The following is a 20,862-nucleotide window of genomic DNA, read 5'->3' as shown; positions in this document are numbered from 1 at the left end:
CACTGAGCTCTTTGGGACCTTTAATGCTTTCTGCACCTTTGGAGGTCTACAGACAATTCCTTTGACTTCATGGCTTGGTTTGTGCTCTGACATGCACCATCAACTGTGAGGGCTTGTATAGACAGGTGTGTGTCTTTCCAAATCATGCCCAATCAACTGAATTTACCACATGTGAACTCAACTCCAGTTGTAGAAACCTCTGAAGGATGATCAATGGAAACAGGATGCATCTGAGCTCAGTTGTGAGTGTCATGGCAAAAAGGTTTTTTCACCTATTTGCCTATTTCACTGCCAAACCCAATAAACTAAATCAACTGTGCACTTTCCATGACTGCCTGGCTACGCTCAAAGATCGGATGTCACTAAACTTTCTCCATCTAAATCATGGCACGGCATACATAAAACCCACTGCAAAGATCTATCTTCTTGGACTGTGGCTTACTGGGCACCATCACCACAGAGGACCTCAACTGGGAGCTGAGCATCATCATCATTAACTCCATCCTCATCTCGTCCATTACAATCTGGTGAGCTGTTACAACTGCCAAGGACCAAGAAAGACTCTGCAATATCATTACTGCTGCTGGTCATCTCTCCAGGATGTGTGCACCTTCAGGTCTGGTGAGACAAGCAAGAAATGTGACTCTTTGCTCCCAGGAAATACTCCATTCTGCTACTGGCCTCAGTCAGTCTCCATGACCCCATGGAGACTGACTCTCATCGTGCCCCACGAACAAGATGTGTTACATTAACTTAAAAAGTCACCACATCTGAGTCAGTGTGTTATACTGACACATTTTTGGGATTATTATCTCTGCACATTGCATATATTCATACTACAAATTTTGCGCACTGCATCCTATTTGTTATAAATACTGTTAAATGTTAAATAATGTACAGTGCTTTTCACTTTACAAACAGATATATTTAGCATATTATTTTACATACTGTTCCTGCCCCACCTATTGTATAAAGTGTGATGCAATTTTATACAAAATCCAAATTTCCTGGGTCACATCGTATACTGCGGGCCATCATCTTGTTGGCTACAAGTTGGAAATGTGCTGTGGATGGCCCATATGGCAAATGTCATAAACAATGAGACACACTATCAAGTGCAGAGGATTGAGGACAAGCCTACATCAGCATTGGAGCAGATGAGATCAGAGAGACATAGAGAGGAAATAAATAAGGGATTATTGGAGAAGTCACATACATGGATGGGAAAAAAGACAAGATGTGTGTGTAACTACCACATTCTTACAAAATATTTATTTATTTTTTTATTTCTTTATTACTTATCAAGTTACTGTGTCTCAATATTAAAGTGGGGACCCAAGAGAAGAGGTGGATAGACAAGAACAAGTGAGATATGGATGTAGAAACAGGCGGAGGGATGAAAGAGTGAGAGAGAGAGGGATGAGAGGAGGAGCAACAACAGTAGGAGATATGCCTCAGATTATCAACCACTGTCAGATGCTCTAGAGACAGATAAAGAGGAGGAGGGAACAAGACCGCAACAGGAGGAGAGACAGAAGAGAAACAGGACATCTCTGTGCATGCAAGCTGGGCTGCAAAGATGACTGACGTGAAAAGCGTATCATCAGTGGAAGCGCCAGAGGGGAAGTTAATGAAGAAGGTCAGTGGATGTACATGCCAAAATATGAGTTTGCTGTCCTTAATCCTGCCAGTGGTACTCTTACAGACTCAGCATGATATGCTGAGGTGACCCAGAGACCTGGCTGGCACTCACACACTATTTACTTTATGTGTTTACAACATTCAGTCAGAATTATTGTTTCATTTTTATGCAAGAATGTAGAATTGATCATTTCCATCAATGATCCATCTTTCTGAGGCTGTCAACCCAATTCTAACAATTCAGGAACTTCTCTGAGATAGTACATTAAAAGGTTATATTCCAAATGTCTGAATGCAATTTCACCTAAAGGAAGTGTGTATCAGCATTTTCTGATTCCCCTCTTTCTAGGAATGTTGGTGCATTGAATCTTGAATCTTGTGTGCAATGTGTGCTCTGCAATGTGCAGTGTTAAATATTTCTGGTCATTCAGTTATTCATTTATTATCTCTGCCATATGAGTAATCATCTCTTATTCTACTCATTCACGTATCTACCAATGAGTTGTTGAACAGTATTCCTACTTGAGCTTTTTCATTTATCTTCCAGGGTTCCATAAAGAAGAAGATTGAGTCACTCAGGCGATGGAGTTCAGCTAGTATGAAAAGGCCTCCAAAGCCTAAGGCCAAGACCTTGAGTTTGTCTTCCCCTGTGGGAGACCCCGATGAGCTCTGGTTGCAAGAGGGAGACAAGAGAAAGCTACGACCCATTGTCGACTCAGTCTTCGGACAGGTAGGATTTCTCTGGGCATTACATCTATGTCTTTGGTAAATGCACCTCTAAATTGGCATATCACTGTACCCTTCTTAATATGTATTTGGCTCACACACACACTGTCAAAAATAACATTATCCTTTTTAATGACAAATATGCTGCATATGAGTGAATGAGTGAATGAACATTCATGAACATCTTGAGCAGTTCACTGCTATTGTGAGTTTCAATATCAGTGAGCACATCAGAGTGAGAACACTTGCTTGGCCTGTAAACAAAACCTGGAAGACCATCAAACTATTGCTTGATTTAAAGGTACCATGTGATATAGAGCCAAGTTTTGGTGAGTGGCTCCCCGTTTTCTGTGTATCTCCTGAGCATGCACACAGATGCAAGCAAATACACATACTTAGTCGTACAGGATGTGACACATAGTGCAAACCTGCACGCAAGGAAATCTGATTGCAATGCAGGTTTCATCATATACAAAACAGAAGTTTTGCAAATGTTTTATTAGGAAGGAAATGCACTTGTTAGGTATTAGGTACGCCTTTAAATTTTTATGTTAAAAACCTTTTTTATATGTTTTTGTATTCATTTGGCTTATGGCACCACTGAATATGAGACACCTTCAAATACAACAACAGTAGTTTTCTTTAGGTTTTCAAGACATTTATCATTAAGCACATTTATGCACTTAACTGATGAATCCAGAATGATTTAGAGAAGAACAACATCACAGTATTATACAGACATTACAAGCAAGCAGTAAAAAGGAGTTCATGGATGTGAATCATTATGTCCTAACAAAATTTCAAGATTAAATGCTCCACTACAGAAAATACTGTTGTACTAAACAGCCACAACATTAAAACTACTGATAGGTGAAGTGAATAAAATTAATCACATGTTTACAATGCAATTAATGGTTGCACTGTGGTTGCACAGTCGTTTTGATGTTGTGGCTGATCAGTGTAGATATAAAATTAATATAGAGCAATATTTATGTAGCAATAGAAAGCAAAACAGCAAAGGGTATAGCAGAAATAAGCAAATGTAACAGAAGCAGAATTATTAGTATTACATTCTGGAGAAAGCAGTAAAAGGTGCACTTACACTCACATTGCACAAATAATTTTGCTATTGTTTTGCATGTCTTTGTGTGTTGTGCATAGGTTCACGGGTGTGTGCGGAGGGATAGTGTTTGAGAATAACTGTGTGTTATTGATTAAAGGGTCTTAAGGCCTGCGGGAAAAGCTGTTTCTCTGTCTATATCAGTCTAGAGCAGTAGAGAGAACAGGTAGCTGTGGTGGTATCTTGCAGGGACCTTAATAACCTTCAGGTGTGTTGGGCCTTGCATTGGTGATGAAGGCATAGTATGCCTGTTAATGCACATCAGTAATTATAACTGAATGATTATCAAACTGATCTCTGCGAAATTAAAGTTCTGTGTTTACCACCTATTTTGTGAACCTTGGCTTAGGTTGTAGTTTGTTTCAAGTTCTCCTCTTGTGTGCTAACAGTACACTTTCTGTTCTCATTGGATTGGTCTGGATTTTAGTCATATATAATTACACGCTATCTGACAGGTTTGTGGTTTTGTTGGAACAAGAACAAAAGACACTTTTTCATTTCCAGACTGACTGACTGGAATTTGTGGTTTCAAAAAAATAAGGAGATTAGAGCACAGTGTCTTTTATTTGCCTTTCCAAGACTTTAACAAAACAAAAGTAAAAGTGTAACAAAACAAAATAGAATCTAAGCTGAACAACATAAGCTGAAATCATTAGCATGTCCAGCTAATTTGCTTTCAGTACAGTAAGTGTTGCTTCTGAGGCAAAGTGGCATATCATTAAGTAACTCCTGTCTATGACTCACCCATCTACCTACCCTGTGAAGCCCCTTGGAGGCAGGCTGTAGAATAGATAAAGCAGGCTGTAGAATAGATAAAGCAAACATGGAGGCCCTTCTCATGTTAGCAGATGGAATATAGGTCCAGCTAACTAAGATAACTGAGATAAGTTTGGTTTTAATGAGATATTTGATGCTCTAAAAGGGAAGTGAGACATCATGATTGGCAACTGAGAGCTGCTTGCAACTGGGTAAGGCTGGTGTATGGGAGGAACTGGATACGACAGGTCTAATGCCCAATTTCTGCTTCCAAATGGCAGTACTTGTATACTTGTATCTGGATATTTTAGGTTCACTTTTGTACACTTGGAAGGAAGTGGAAATGAGTCATCCATCTTTATATATGTCAGTGGTGTAGCCTATCAGTGTGTGGTACCAGGTCTTGAATACTAAAAGCCTTTTCTTTTCCTTTCTTTTCTAGAAATAATAAACTAAGACTCCAAAAGGAAAAAGCATTCTACTCTTACATATTTTTTTTATATTTTTGTATTTTCCTGGAATAGAGTTTTTGTCTAGATGGCCATCAGCTGATAAAATTTCCCAGCAGCTGTCAATTCAGCTACCAAAATGAGTGTATTGGAACCAAGTGCTTGAAATGACAACCCCGCTTTCATCAGGATTTAAGAATCCACAGTTTCAAACAATATAGAAAGATTTCAGTGGTAAACTGGACCTTATTATCACTGAACTAAATATTTACTTGACAGGGCACAGGGCTTAGCAAATAGTCAGCTTTTTTTCCTTCACAATTACAAGACATTTATGAAGTGCCCACTGAGAAGAAAGCGGGATCCTGCGGTGTTTATCTTTGGTCTCTGTTTTTCTTGTTTTACCCTCTATTCTCTCTATTCATATGAGTCATCTATACACTCAGCAACAGATGGAGTGAATGATGAGAAACTGAAGGGAGGGAGGACTGGGATGAGATGGATGGCTTGAAGTCATAAGGGAGAGAAGAGATTGATTGCGACGTAAAGTGAGATTAGAGCAGAACACCACTCAAGCTACACAGAGTACACTTGTGTCACAGGATGCACTTCTGTGAATGCTTAGACAAATTTGTTTCACAGATGCAGGCGTCAGACTGACATCTGACATTTGGTTCAGTCAGAATCAGCAAGATTTAGCTTTTAAGTTAAGACTCTCTGATCTGCATGCTAATCCATGTTTTACACAAGTTTAATTACTCCGCTTAATTAATCACTCCCTAGCCCTCAGCCCTCCTAACAAATGTAAAAGATGCCTTATAAATCATTGTGTTCACTAAAACAAGTTAGTCAGTACAGAGTGGGCAAATTAAGTATCCCTTTGCATTATAGTTTAAGAGAGTAAGAGGTAGTTTTTTTTTATTGCAATCAGTTACTTTAGACTGTTGAGAACTAATGTGGATTTTGAGTTGACGTATATATGAAACTCACATGTTGTCATTGTTAACATACATTTGTCCTATGTGAACTTTTACACCCTCTTTCTGTGTGTGTGTGTTTATGTATTTAGCTTATTTCAGCCACGCACACACACACCTGCTCATAAAGTTTGTGGAAATTTGTGACAGTCATTGAGTTTTGCAAGTTCTGCTTTGTTAGTAAAGCAGAACTGTAAAGAGTGATGTGTCATTATGTCAAAATACAATCAACAACATCTCTCTTTTTACTGGCTTCTCCAAATTTGGGAGATTAACAGAAGCATCCATTCAGTACCATATGATCCATTATATATATATAAATATATATACAGTATATATATATATATATATATATATATATATATATATATATATATATATATATATTATTCTGGTGCTTATTTATAGTAGCAGTGGGATTCAAACACCAACCAAATCAATATAATTCTATTGCCAATCAGCACTTATAAGTTAACCAATCATGCAGGCAAAATTTTACATTTTTAATTCTTCCTTGGAATAAATTAAAAGTAAGATAAAAAGGATAGTGTTTAACTTCATTTTTTTTTATTTTATTATTAGTAGAAATACAAAAATCTAAGTATATTTGCTTTATTTGCTAAGTTTACATAAAAATCCATGTTTTAGAGTGTTTTTAATGTCGTGCTGTTATAGAAAACAGGTTCATTTCAGTTCAACTCAGCAATTAACTATTTCATTGCAAGTCAAAAAATATTACATCAAATCACAGACTTTTGACTATTGCGTGCCAGTATTTGTAGACAGTACATACAACCCAATGACATAAAAAAAAAAAAAAAAAAACCCAAAAAACAGAGCAGCTTTAGTAGACAGATTTAAAAGTGGGTTAGGTGATGGACCATTACCACTGGGGCTCTCTGAGCAGCAACGGTTGTGTCCTATACTTGTGAATAGAGAGAAAGTACATGCAGTTTCATCCTTTCTGTGAATTTCTGTCTCTTCATCCTATTTTTCACTCTGAATCTTTAATCCGTAGGACCTCCAGGACCTCAGAGAAGACTCCAATCTAACTTTTAGGTCACATAAAAATGCATAAACAAAATCTGGACAGGTGCAAAAGGCATTATCCTCCTTTTGGGAATGGGTAAGTGGGCGAGAATGAGATCAGAGAATGTGGGACAATCCAGACAGCCATATGCGGTTGCAATCTGTAAAATAGAAATCCTCCTGTGACTGAACCAGCACTTTTCCTTATATGAACTATCACTATCAACACCATTAGTCCAAAGAAAACAAAAACAAGAGAAAAATCTAAATCATAATAATAAAGTTGTTGGCTGAAAAACAAACAAACATACTAAAACACGTCATCGCACTGCCACGTTTGATCTGTTTTTGTTTTTTGGGGTGTTTTGTCACATTCAGTACAAATAAATGTTTGTGGTCATGTAGAAAGAACTGATGCTCAGAGTGAAGGATGTACTTGTTCTTTTAAGTCATTATGTGAAGTGTTGGCACTCTTGCACTTGTGTCATCATTTGGAGCCAGTGTGTGCACAGTAGTGATCTGGCAGCAGAGCCGTGGAATCAAGTTCCCATCAGTACATCAACTCAACTCAATGAGAACAGTCCTCAGCTGTCAACCATGGCATTTTGCCCTCTTTTTTAAATAACATCAAGGAATTAAACCAAACTTTGTACCAAACCAAAAAATTGAACCCCAAAAAGCATATCACTCAAGTCAGCAAAAAGGTTCAAAACAACAAGTTTAATGAAGCCTTTAGTAGTCTCTTTACACAATTCAGGGGGCTGACTAACAGCAGTTCTTACTAAGGAAATCCAAACCAGAGTTGAGCAGGGTGGCAGGTGAGTGCATGTGGTCTCAGCAGAAACACCAAACTACAGACAGACAGGACTAGGACCAGGCAGCAAGTAGTCGAAGCTGAACTGGCAGGCAGCAGCAGCAGCAGCAGGTGAACCACAGGCAGAGCGGAGAAAACGGTCTTTGTAAAGGCAGGGGACGAGGTGAGCTCATTGCTGCCTGCCAACAGGTGCATGGAAGACTGCCAGCAAGGGACACAGAAACGCCCAGCTATCTTCCCAATGGGATCAACAGGAGACACACAGGCACACACCCACAAAACGAAAAAGGGGAAGGAAAGAACACAATGGAAAAATACCAGACTGAATGAAGAATTGAGCATTTCCATTAAAGCTCTGACATAAAGGAGGCTTAGTATACTACCTGTAACAGCGTTATTACCCATCTTTAATGCACTGGGATTATGGTACCAAACTTGTGGGAAATGCAAGTTGAATGACATCGATACTGTCTTTGCAGGCTTGAGGTGGTGTATAGCCCCAAAGTGATGATAGCTGCAAAACTGCCGTTGTTGACCTTTTTGGTCAGTAGAAGTGAGTACCTTCATAGTTTAATTTGTAGGTCACCCTGTTTGCCTCAAATGAACTGATTTACAGCATTTGCGATAATTCTGCCTTTGTATGTCAATATGCAAGCATGTGTAAGCATCCAAATACACATAGACACACTCCGTCTCATCCAAGATGTTTGACCTGACCTGCGCCAAAGCTGTTAGCATAGCATGTCATGCAAATCCTGACTTTTGGAATGTGTCCATAATGTTGTTTGCTGCCCGGGCACTGGATTTCCTGTTGGCCTCACTTCTATCCTTGTTTTTCAGGCATCTGGTGTGCTTGCTGTTGTCGAGGGATCGGGCATGAATTCTCACCCAACTGCTCTGTTTTGGGTTTAATGGCTGTGAAGCTTTGTGTTCACACCAGGCTGTTGATTATGGCTGGGTGTCAGTGTTTCTGTTTTTCCACTGAGCAAGACAAAAACTGCTTAGCGTTTTCTTTCTGTGTGCATGTGCTTTTCTGCATGTGCATGCATCTAGTTTTAGACATCTACCCTTAATACCACTGTGAGCCATTGTTTCAGTTAAATGAATCGTGATGAAATGCAGCTGAAGCATTCTGTGCATGTCTGTGAAATATATGATGCAAATAGGACTGAGGCTTGCATTTGCTAATCTGGTGGGTGTCCAGCTGGATCAGTGGGTCCCATACCGTTATATAACTGAGACACTGTGAATTCAAATCCTTTGTCCTAAGTTGTCTCATCATTCTCTGTCATCTCTACTCAACAGATTTGCAGGCTATTTTTTATTTATTTATTTTTGTTAAATTTTCAAAGTTTGTAGAAAAGTCAGACTGCAGGGTCAGGTGGGGAATCTTGTCTCTGGAGCTGGTAGCTTTTCAGTGATTGTGCCAGGGCTTCAAATCAGGTTTTTCAATATCTCCTCTCCACGATGCTGTATCTCTACTCTCTCTTTGTGCTTTGTGTGCCGTCCAAAAACACACAGGTGTTTCTCTGACAAAATGATGAAACCTTTAGTATTGAGGTATGAGGCTGGCATCTGCTGGTGGTGCAAAAGTATTACACCTGAGGCCATCTTTCCATGATCAACAGGCTGGGCTTTGCTGCACTCTTCTGGCGATTCACTGACAATGACAGACATGACAGTAAAGGGTCATAAAGCTTCTCAAGGATAAATCTGTATTCATGCAGAATTGCACAGTGAATTAAAAAGTGTGTCACGGCCTACCTTATGTACTCTCATTTCACCAGTTTTATTGAGGGTAAAAATGCCAAGATATTTATAAAATCAGAGCAGAAAAAATGTAGAGCAGTAATGTGGAGAGATTTGCACTGAAACGGAGGCAGCAGGAAATATGCAGAAACAGATAGAGGGAAGTGAGAGGTTTCATACACAGAAATGAGGAATTGTCGAGAAACGTGTTATTTCTCCTCAGCTGGCAGCAGAGGATTAGGGCTGCAGGCACTCAGCATTGGTCTTGCACATACTGTGCTAATCTGTGGCGCACACAGTACCACATGACCAGCACCATACAACGGGCATAATCTACATTATGTGTATATGTGTGTGTGTGATGTGTGATGTGTGTGGGCTTACATAAACTCAATGATCTTATATCGATATTAAAATAATATAACACCAATTGCTGCTGGACTAAATTTAGCATCAGAATGTGTATTAGAGGAAAGCATGTATTTACAGTTTACTAGATCATGCGTGTAAGTTTGTAATATTGTCTGTTGGTATTACATATGTGACCAGACTGTAGGAGGATATTTACAGAACATAATCCTGAACAGAACAATTTTTAAAAATGTGCTTTTTTTCAGTACCAGGAAATTAGTAGAGTTTGGTTAGGATATAGTCAAAATGTTGTAGGTTACATAGTTCAGATCACTAGATGAGGAAGTACTTATCTTAAAGTACTAATACTGAAATATAATAATATTATCTCACAAGATAAAGTATAAAAGTATAATCAAATGTACTTAAATCTACTAACTAGAAAAGTACTGTAATGTAGAAAATGCCCCCTTCAATAGAATATTATGATTTATGCATTAATGTAAAAGCAGGATTTTACTGTAGTGGTTGGATAATGTTGAGCTCGTTGTTTTGCATAGGACTGCATTAAATAATTATTTTCATAATGGATTAATGTGCTAACTTTTAAAATTAATCAGCCTGTTAAAGAAAATAATTTGGGGAGTTTTGGCACAGAAATGCTAAAATTTGTGAAGTAACTAGCAACCAAAGTAGTAGTTGTAGAAATGAAGTACAGGTTCCTTAAATTTGTGTTTAAGTACAATACTTGTGTAAATGCTTTGTTACATTCATCACTGGTTTAGAAAGATAAACTAACTTTAACTGCTAAATTAAAATGAAATCAGTAAAATGAGGGGAATTTATCATTTTCCATCAGAGTTGCAAACCTGCACCAGAGCATAAAGCAGAGAGATAATATACAGTGAACATATCAGTCAGTTTAACTTAACAGAAAATATAATGAGTGAATAACCAGAGAATGATTACATAAAATGTGTCTTTATTTTAAAAATGCAGTATAGGTTGATAGACTTCAGACCTCGGTATACCTAAAGCCCTGTTCACCTGGAACTGGTATCCAACATAGAGCTTTTTGTCTTTTTGTTTTTTTTTTATTTGCACTGTAATTTGTTGTCTCCCTAACTCCTTCTCAGTATTTGCAAAAGTACTTTCTTGAGGTTACATATCCCTCTCTTTACTCCTCTATCTTTCCCAATATTTCTCCCTTTTATTTTACTTTTAAAAAGACTGAGTAATATAAATACTGTTCCTCTATTTTTCCCACTTGAAGCCTGCACTCCCATAGTCTGTCAACATAACTCTTTTTCTCTAATCTGAAATGCCAGGGATTAAACAGGCAGCCAATTCTCTATCCATAATTCTACCATCCCCTCCCCCTTTCTCTCTCTCTCTTTCTCTCTCCCTCCCTCTCTCTCTCTTTCCCCTCCACACACACATTACACATGCACACATAAACACACACACACACAGATCTGCCAGACTAGTCATTTTGAGACTATAAGCATGATGTTTGAGAGGCAGAGAGAGGAAGGTGGGTGGGATGGATTAGATTAAGTTGGTCCAAATTCAAGGGCTCACTCGTGGCAAGAGGGGGTGACAGATAAATAGAAAAAAAAAGAGTGTGTTTGTGTGAGAGAGAGGGAAAACCGGATAGAAAGGGAGAGAGAAAATGGTCGAGTCATGCAATCAGAGCCAGAGTCTGGCAACAGCAGCAGGTTGTTTCAGCCCAGATATGACCCGACTCTCCCACCCCACCCTATCAATCTCCAGCACCCTGCTGCTATTCTATAATATCACACACATCTCAGAGCTCATCATGACAGCTTCCAACAACCTATATGAGTTTAGGATTTAATGCCGCATCGTATGCCTACCTTGCGTCTCACCGGACCAATAGGATCTTGGATTACAGCACGTGCACTGACAGGAATCCTCATTCGCTTTCAGAAGTAGTGGTGCAAGTGCAAACATCACCACATTGGGTGTGAGAGGTGTTGCCCTGTGGACTGCACTGGATTTAGTATGGGCTTTGGACTTTTATGTGACAACTGAGCAGAGAGGGAGAGCAAAAGGACAAGAGAAAGAGAAACAGGGAAGAAGTGTGGGGAAAAACAAGGGGAAACGGGAGGGGGGAGACAAGAAGAGGGCAGGGTGATGGGAAACATAAATAAAGCCTCTAAAAAGAGCAAACGGAAGAAGGTAAGGATTCATTTAATTGCTTTCGGTCGAGAGAAATGGATTTATTTTTATCAAAGCTAGTTTGAACTGAACTGTGATATTTAATGTACATATCTAAACCTAATAATTTGTTAAAGTTTATCATATATTTAAAACTTTCAAGCATTTCAGCTAAAAACCATCATTCAAAGGGATTTTGTTTTAAATAAACAATATAAATAAATTGATATTAAATTTGACTTATGAGTGCTATAACACAATGAACAAGGACGTGAATTAGCCAGTTTAATTGCAGTCAGGGGAATTTAAGTCAGAACTCTATCCTAATTTATTGGTTCCCCTCCTCTTAAGGGGGAGTCGGCCGTAGAACGAAGCAGCGCTCCATTAACTGCCACCATGCTGGGGGGCCTGGGTGGTGCAGGTGGGGTGGACACGGATGACGAGGAGGAAGGAGGGAGCGAGCGGGAGTTCGATGAGCCCCTGTGTGCTTTGGTTAAGAACTGCAACATGCTGCACAACTTAGTGGGGCCTGCTTGTATCTTCCTCAGACAGGGCTTCGCACAGAGCCAGCTTGTATGTATAACTTTCACACACACGCACACACACACACACACACACACAGAGAGTCCAAAATTATCATAGCCAAAATGACCAATAAGCGCTTCATCCATCCATTTTTATACTGCTCCTAGTGTCCAAGAGAAGGTGAAGTTAAGGCCACCATTCCGTTCAGTGTGACATCATCTCAGCCTTCACATCCCATCTCCACCAATGAGAATGTCACCCTGTGAGTGTCAACCCATTAATACTATATAACCCCATATCACCATATTTCAGAAGAATTTATATGATCATACAACAGGAACGATGTTGTAAATATTGCAACAAACTTGTAATAACTCGAAAGGATTCAGCTTTTTCAACTATAAATATTTTCACACTGCATTTGTCAAATGATGACAATATCTGTCACCTTTGAACAAAAGATTTCAGAAAGAAAGAAATGTTAGCAAGAGTCTCATATATTCTAACAGATTAATGTCCTATGTAGGGACAGGGGGATATTGAAGAAATCAATAACAGAGTAATTTCCTGACAGTGCTAATTGAAAAGAGCCATTAGGCCAGTAATGTGACCACTAGTCAATGGCACTTTACTGAGTTATAGGCTCCTGAGCTATTGGAAGACCTTGGGCTGAGTTTAGAGGATAAATGTAATGGTGTTATTTACATACTGTAGACTATATTCTTATACTGTATTTTGTAGTTGACTTTAGTGTGTTCGTTGAATGTTGAAAGCAGTCTTGTGAACCTGTCTGCAGCCTGGAAAAGTTAATGATTCCACCATCTGCATCCAGACAACTGTAGACTTGCACTGGTGATGAGGATCTGGTGATGAGGATCTACATCACTTTGACATTCCATACACACACACTTCCCATCCACACTCAGTTCTACTTGGTGACAGAAATGCACCATAACCTTGTTTTCCAATCACCCCAAAAGTCAAGAAGAAGATCAAAAATGTGCGCTAGCTTGTTTTTGCTGTTTTCGGCTGAACAACAACAACAACAATAAAAAAGAGAGAGAGAGAGAGAGAAAATATAATGTTTTTTCCACTTACACTGGTGCAAGAGATGAGGAGCATAGATGAGGAGAAGTATCTGTAGAGACTTAGAAACCAGGTGTAGGATGGCACCTATTCAGTCCAATGCATCCAATGAGAGCTTCCGTCCTGGCACATGGGCCAGAAAAGTTTTCTAGCTTCAAGGCTTACTTCTTGGGTATGCAGTCCACTGATTATGTACAGTAGTGTTTCTCCCATTGGCCCCACCTGCAAGTTCCTGCTCAGCCTACAGACTTTATATTGTGATGACATCAGATTTTTGCTTTTCTGAGCTTGAGGGAAGTTTTACAAATGTAAATCTCCATGGATCAAAAATTCATAACAGACAGAGTCATGACTAACCTACCTTTTTGTAGTTTGAGGTGTCCTGTCAATACTTTTACATGTCCCTTTTATAATAGTGATCTATGGGAATACTGCAGCTATGCACTGGGCAATACTTCACACAAATGTGAGTGCGCCATTTGGTCCATGTCGAAATGATGCATTCGTGGAAATATACTTAGAAATGTGGTTAAGGAGAAATGTGGTTGTTTTTCTTGAGTGGCACTCAAAAATGTCTGTTGTGATTTGTGGCAGCTACCTCGACCAGGTCTCTCTCTTGTAAAAGAGATTTTGATCTCAATGAAACTTCCTGGTAAAATAAAAAAATCACCAGTACTTCCAAGGATGCACAGTCAGCAGGCTAAACAGAACCTTGTGAACATGGACAGATGACAACATTTACATAAACCAAAGCTGAATCTGGCTTTACTTACTTGTCTGTCATCCACTATTGAAATGCAAGTGTCGTAGTTTCAAGGCAGCAAAGTGGGGCACAACTGGAAGTGTGGAACAGTGAATGCATACTGTAAAATGGATCAATCATAGAAATCACTCTGCAGGGAATTAGCACCTGCCACTGAAGTTTCCTTCAAATCTGTTGAACACTTTTAATTCACTGTTTTTGTTTTTCTGGCCAACAGCTTTGTTGTTTTGGTTCACTTACACTGTTTGAGTGATAGCTTCAGAAACACAGGTGTAAATGAATCCCAAATTTGCTCCATAACTGCTGTATATGTAAGTGCCAGCGTAGTGTGTGGTGTGGGCTTTGCAGCCCCTTAATTCAGCCACCATGTTGCCAAAACATCTGTCAGTGTGGGTTTTAAAAAAGACAGACATTACCTTTTCTAGAGCAGGGAATCAGTTTCCAGCAGAAAACACTTGGCGAATTGTCCAGTCAGAACTGAACAGAATATGAATCACATGTTCAGTTCACAAATGCCTAAAAGCTACTTCAGAAAAAGACATTATATTCATTAGAATGCACTGTTAGGACCTTTTCCTTGACCATAATCATTATTTCTTTATATTAACAGACATGTAGGTGAAAAGGGTTGCTGATGGTCAGTTAGAAAATAATCACCTAACTCTGCAAGTCCACGCAGCTTTTGGAGCATTGTAGACCAATGTTGTAATTTAGTGTTAGCAGTGTTAGATATTCTTACATCATTCAAATAACCCAGTAGAATTCTTTCTGAGATGCCACAGTTGTGGCACAACTTTCTGACCTTATTAAAAGTGATGGATCGAGGAAAGAGATGGGATTTCTGGAAAGAGTAGACAGATTAGTCTATGAGATGGATAGGGTGACAGTGGTTATTAATCCCTATAATCCTTTGTTCTCTAAAATGAGCCACAGAATGAATGCTCCTTTAGGAGAACTGTACGTACGTTCTACTTTGCAACCCCACTGATATTCGTGGTATCAAATTTTTACAACATTACCGAATTAACAGAACCCCTCTCAAAGCAAACTGTGGTGGCAACCTGTTTAGCTGTCAGAAGCATTCGGTGATGCTGGGTCATTGCTGTTCCAGAAGTTTTCAAAAGCAAGCAGTGGTGGCCTGCTTGTTGAGTAAGGCAGGCAGAAAAAAAGTTTTCTGTCTGCAAGGAAAACATTACTTCTCTATCTCCATCCCTGCACAACCCAGTAGTCACAATTTTTTTATCATAAAAAGATAACAGTAAAAGTGTGTGTGTTTGCTGTATGTCCATCCTGTGCAGATGTGTTAATGTCTGTTAATCAAGTGGTGCAGATGCAGATGCTAATGCAGATGCAAAAATCAGCAGCAGAAATGAAAAACGATAAGCCTTCGTGATTTGTAATACAATTTACAGCTGTAATCTCCCTGCCACTGTTCTCTCCCCTGCATCCTCTAATCCAGCCCTGTATTATTCCTGCTCCTGATGCCACAGCCTCACAGAACACATGTGAACAAGTTATCCTGGCATCACCTTTCGTCCATGCCAGCACACGCTGAAGCCAATTCAACATAAACTGTAGCTGTAGATTTTCGTGTGTTGCTGTAAGATAAAACTGAGCTAAGCCCCTTTGATATCATAATCTGTCAAAGTGACATTTTTTTCTAGGGTGGATTTCTCTGGATTTCAGAATTTTATCAACAACTAAATGTTTCTTCAGCTTTGTTGCATACATTTGTGTATCCAGATGTGTGTGCTTGTATGCTTATGGAAAAGGAGAGAGAGAGGCCTAAATGATGTGTACTTGATTAGTCATTGTGCATCTGCAAGCTTTTTTTTTTTTTTTTTGTTAATTTGTTTTTGTTTGTTTTTTATATATATATTTATATATATAAAACATGTCATATGCTTGTTGTGGAACATATGCACAGCAGCCTTCCAAAGCTTCTCCATCAGTGAGAACAGAAAGTGATTGGACACAAAGCAGTAGCAGATTGACTAAAAAGGTTATAAGGGTCAGTCGGATCAAAAACGAAATAATCCCGTAACAGAATCTCTGCTGAAGCAGCTGAAAATGAAAGAGAAATGCTTCACAGGCATTAAGGAACCATTTGAGGCACTATATGATTCCTGCATGTTTTGCCATTGTCACAACAGAACAAGGTATAGACTGTGATATTGAAAGTGTGTGTGTGTGTACCTGACTGGCTGTGCATTTCTCTCTGTATGTCTGTAATGTCTTCCATCCACACCACTGCAGGACAGAGATCTACGACCAGAGGAAATGGAAGGTACAGATATATGTAAAGCTTAATCCAAATCCTCACTTCATCTCTCGTCTCCTTCAGTCATTCCCGTCTTCCTCCTGAAGCACCTTCCTTTTAAACCTCACACCGTCTGTTTGACTGTGAAAAATCATGCTCCACTGTAGAGAGCAGAATTTAAAAAGGCTTTCCTGACTTTGCCTTCTCATTGAATGTCGGCTATGTGAACCAGCAGATGTTTTTTTTTTTTTTTACTTGAACTGTGGAAGATCAAAGTGAAGGATTATTATTCAAAGGAAAAGATTATTCTTCACAATTTAAGCACAGTTCAACTATATTACGCAGGTCTGGCTCACACTTTCACACTCCACATTTGTGGGAATGATTTGACTATGGAGAATGTGTTCACTGGAATTTGTATAGAAATGAAATACATTTGGTGAAGGAACATAATAACTTAAATCACTTAAAAACATTATGAACACTGACATGTTAGTTGGCTTATTTTAGAGAAAAAAATTAGAACAGTGACAAATCGAGGTACCAGTTTCAATTAATGCACCTGTTAAAAAGGTTATAATGGCTTTACCAAAGGTGACAGTGTTTTACCAATATTGTAAGCCATTCATAGGAGCAAATTTGTAGAAAAACCTTCTTGGTTTGTTTCGTTTATTCAGTCTATTTGGTTTTTAAAAATGAAAAGTCCAAACCCGGCGCCTACATTACCCACAATTCGACCACCTACCGTTCAATCAGAAATTCAAGTTGTTATGCTCCTAGCAGCTAATAAAGCCTTGAGTCACTTGCCTTAAGCAGTGATGAGGAGCATCCTATAGATTTCTCCTTAGCTCACTTATGTCTAACTCCTCACCCCTACATTTTTTTTCATTTTCAAATGCAAGTTTTTAAGACCCAATCAACATTGACTTAATTGACACTTTATCAGATTACAAGAGGCACCCTCCATAGGTTTTATACAACTGTTTTTCACATATGCAGTAAAACCAAGATCCCAAAGATCTGTAAGCAGACTTTAATGTCAGTGCAGTTCCCCTTTAAGTCGTTTATACATCAAGTCTGATTTCATTGAAAGTCTAAAGTTGTAAGTGTTGTTAGTAAATGGATTTTTGTGTAGACCATCTGCAGTCCTTTTGTTGAAATATAACGAGGTGTCATGTGGTTCAACCTGTTGATGGGAGTTTTGACTTCCCAAAGGCTGAGGTTTATAACTGATCTTTAAAGCATCAATCAATAATTTACTCACCTATATGATGAGATGCATAACAAAACTAAATAAAATAATAAAAAAAACAGACAATAGCCATGATTTAAATCAGTGGGTTTTTACATACAGTTTGAAGTTGTCCCAAGGACTGTCTCACTTTACTTTATCATCAGATTAATACGAGAGACGTGACAGTCGCAATATTCTACACACAGGACTTTAACAAAACACCTATAGAGTGAAACAGCAATATCTGACTCTCATTCATTCACTCTTTCTCTAACACGTCTTCCCTGCAGAGCTGCGTGAGGCATTCAGGGAGTTTGACAAAGACAAAGATGGCTTTATCAGCTGTAAGGACTTGGGCGAGTGTATGAGGACAATGGGATACATGCCTACGGAGATGGAACTGATAGAACTGAGCCAGCAGATCTGTGAGTCTCACACACACATCATATGCATGCAGAGAGAGACAAACACACAAAAACATGTATAATTGGATAAATCAACCAGAGGCCAAATCATTTGTCCCTGCTTGCACCTTTACTTATAATACTGCTACTGGCCACACATACAAAATACATTTGAAGAACAGTAAAGTATTATATATTATGGCTTTAAACTTTAATTTGCTTGTTTGTTATAGACACCAAAAAGGATCAGTTTATAATGGAAATTCTGCAGTACTGCCATAAAAAGACTTGCCATGATGCCATCTTTGCTTTTTTTTACACCAAACCTAACAGCATGCCAGCATACTGTCACCACTGGATGTGATTTTAGATGGCAAGCTGGCATTCCTGAAGTGTGATTTGTAATACAACACTTCCCTCTCAAGCTTTTTACATTTACTACCTCTGTTACTGCCTCTCCTGCGGGTCCCCCTACTCTGTGTTCATACCATTTATACAGAACAACAAAGCAGAATAATCACACATATCCGCCTTGAACAGGTTTTGGAAAAGTGGCTAACATGTTCTCTGCATTCTTTAGGTGGTGGCAGAGTGGACTTTGAGGACTTTGTGGAACTGATGGGCCCCAAGATGCTTGCTGAGACTGCAGATATGATTGGTGTCAAAGAGCTAAGGGATGCCTTCAAAGAGGTCTGCAGCACAGTTTATTACCTTATGGCAATATAGATTGGTGGTCAAAGTTCACTGTGACCTCACAAAACACATTTTTGGCCTTAATTCAAAAATTCATATGAAAATGATGACAAAATTTCACACAAACCTCTAACAGGATAAAATGAAGTGATGACATTGATGACACAACAGGTAAAAGCTCAACTTAACTGTGACATCATAACATTTGGCTTTTATTCAACGCCATAACTCAGGAACAGAAGGGGAGATTGTGATCAGATTGTGATTATATTGTAGTGATTGTATTGCTCTCCTAATAACTTTGGCATCATCTTGGGGTGGTTAAGTGACCAATGGGGAGAGTGAGGAATGTCACGTGTATGTAGCAATGCAGCTTGAGCTGACTGCTTGAACCTTCTATTAAATTCCATTAAAGTCGTTAGTGTATATTATGAATCTCCACAGACTTTGATGTAAACTGCTATTTGATACTGCAAGGAGCTGCACAACTGGGAGGAGATAATTTTTTTTTTTCGTTCTTCCGTCCATTTTGTTTCTCAGTTTGACTCCGATGGCGATGGTCAGATCAGCCTTGGTGAGCTGAGGGAAGCTATGAAGAAGCTAATGGGGGAGCAGCTCAACCACCGTGAGATCGATGAGATCCTGCGAGATGTAGACCTCAATGGGGATGGACAGGTGGATTTTGAAGGTGAGTGATTAATATTTAAGGTAATGATGCTGAGGGGAATAAAAGACAGAGAAATAAGAAAAAAAAATATAAGAAATAAGACTGAAGTGAAAAATAGTATAAAGATTTCAGGAATGATAAAATATCTTCTCTAGGATGTATGCAGCATCCAATACCAAGAAAATGGAGCTAGTAATTGGATTTTCTGACTGAGAAAAGAAAGAAAATGAGAAGAAGAATGCAGTTAAAGGTGATATTAACCTTTTCCTCAAGTGATAGTGACAACATATCTTTTCTTTCCACAGAGTTTGTGCGAATGATGTCTCGCTGACTCCAAACATCACATGCTGTATCGAACATAACATGGACCAGACTGCACACTGTTAATGTTTGTGTAATTCTTCTTGATGTACAAAGACTTCTTGGTGTCTGTATTTGTTTTTCAATTATAATTTCGTTCAATCACCTCTCGAATATAAGAGAATCCCTTCGATGTGTTACTGTTGTATGAATGAAATATGTATTTAACATATAATAAGAGATTGTTGAGGGTCAGGGGAGGTAGATAAATCAAAGCTTCTTCTTTAGAAGTGCATTTATATTTTAATGAACTGAGAACCAGATACAAGCATATACACTCAAGTGGATGCACATATAAACACACATATACTTGCAGTTGTTGTCACAAAAATAAAGAACAAATAGTAGTTCACAGACACACATTTTCTCGACTTTTCTAGTCTCCCAGTTAGGGTTAGTATTAACACTAACCCCAGTTTAGGTGTTCAGTTGACCCTCCTTGAGATTTTTGTAACTTGGGTGAATAGACCCGTTTACTACATTACCTGACTTTATCTGAAGTTACGTATTTGAGTGTGAATGAGGATTTACTGTCACGATTTCAATGCTAAAAAACTGTCATGACTGTGATTGTATGATATTACTGTATAGTAGATAGCAAAAGTGAAATAATCAGTGAGATTACATATGCATCTTTTTGTACAAACTGACGCATGAATTCCTAAACATATCAATTCATTCTATTAATTATTTTAAACTTTGCACCGTTGATATAATTCAACCAATGCAGGCAAATACAATGATTGCAGATACTGTGATTATTAATGTCAAATATCTTTTTGATAAAGATTTGATAATACTAACAAAATGATTTTTGGTGTCTGCCACACATCCTTACACATGACTTATGTTCATACCTCTGTTTTCCTACTCAGATGGAACTTAATTGACAGACTGTCTCAAAAGTAAATATTCCTTTTATGCAATCATGTAGTTAAATGTTTTATGTTGTACAGTATTCATCGGGTCAGATCTTTTTAAAAAATGTACTGTAAATTTTAAAAAATTAATATATAATAGAGACAATAAACCAGTTTTTATTTACTGGATAGCTTTTCTCTATCTCTCTCTTCTCTC

The 20,862-nt window shown here is 38.5% G+C and overlaps 1 protein-coding gene across 2 annotated transcripts; it reads left to right on the top strand.

Moving 5' to 3' along the window:
* The first annotated feature begins 1,022 nt into the window (after positions 1-1,022).
* cabp2a (calcium binding protein 2a) lies at positions 1,023-20,862 on the top strand. 2 transcript variants are annotated; one of them, XM_046403668.1, is made up of 8 exons: positions 1,023-1,639; positions 2,189-2,371; positions 12,145-12,366; positions 16,424-16,454; positions 17,952-18,086; positions 18,646-18,755; positions 19,299-19,446; positions 19,731-20,862. In XM_046403668.1, the coding sequence occupies exons 1-8, from the start codon at positions 1,580-1,582 to the stop codon at positions 19,754-19,756; spliced, it is 915 nt and encodes a 304-aa protein (XP_046259624.1). In that variant the 5' UTR covers positions 1,023-1,579; the 3' UTR covers positions 19,757-20,862. The 2 variants fall into 2 exon arrangements, with proteins under 2 accessions (XP_046259624.1, XP_046259615.1); XM_046403659.1 differs by lacking the exon at positions 12,145-12,366 and having other exon boundaries at positions 1,410-1,639; positions 19,731-20,861.

This window comes from Scatophagus argus, chromosome 2 (assembly GCF_020382885.2).
Source record: "Scatophagus argus isolate fScaArg1 chromosome 2, fScaArg1.pri, whole genome shotgun sequence".
Lineage (NCBI taxonomy): Eukaryota > Metazoa > Chordata > Actinopteri > Scatophagidae > Scatophagus > Scatophagus argus.
This window is presented reverse-complemented; position numbering and strand designations above follow the sequence as displayed.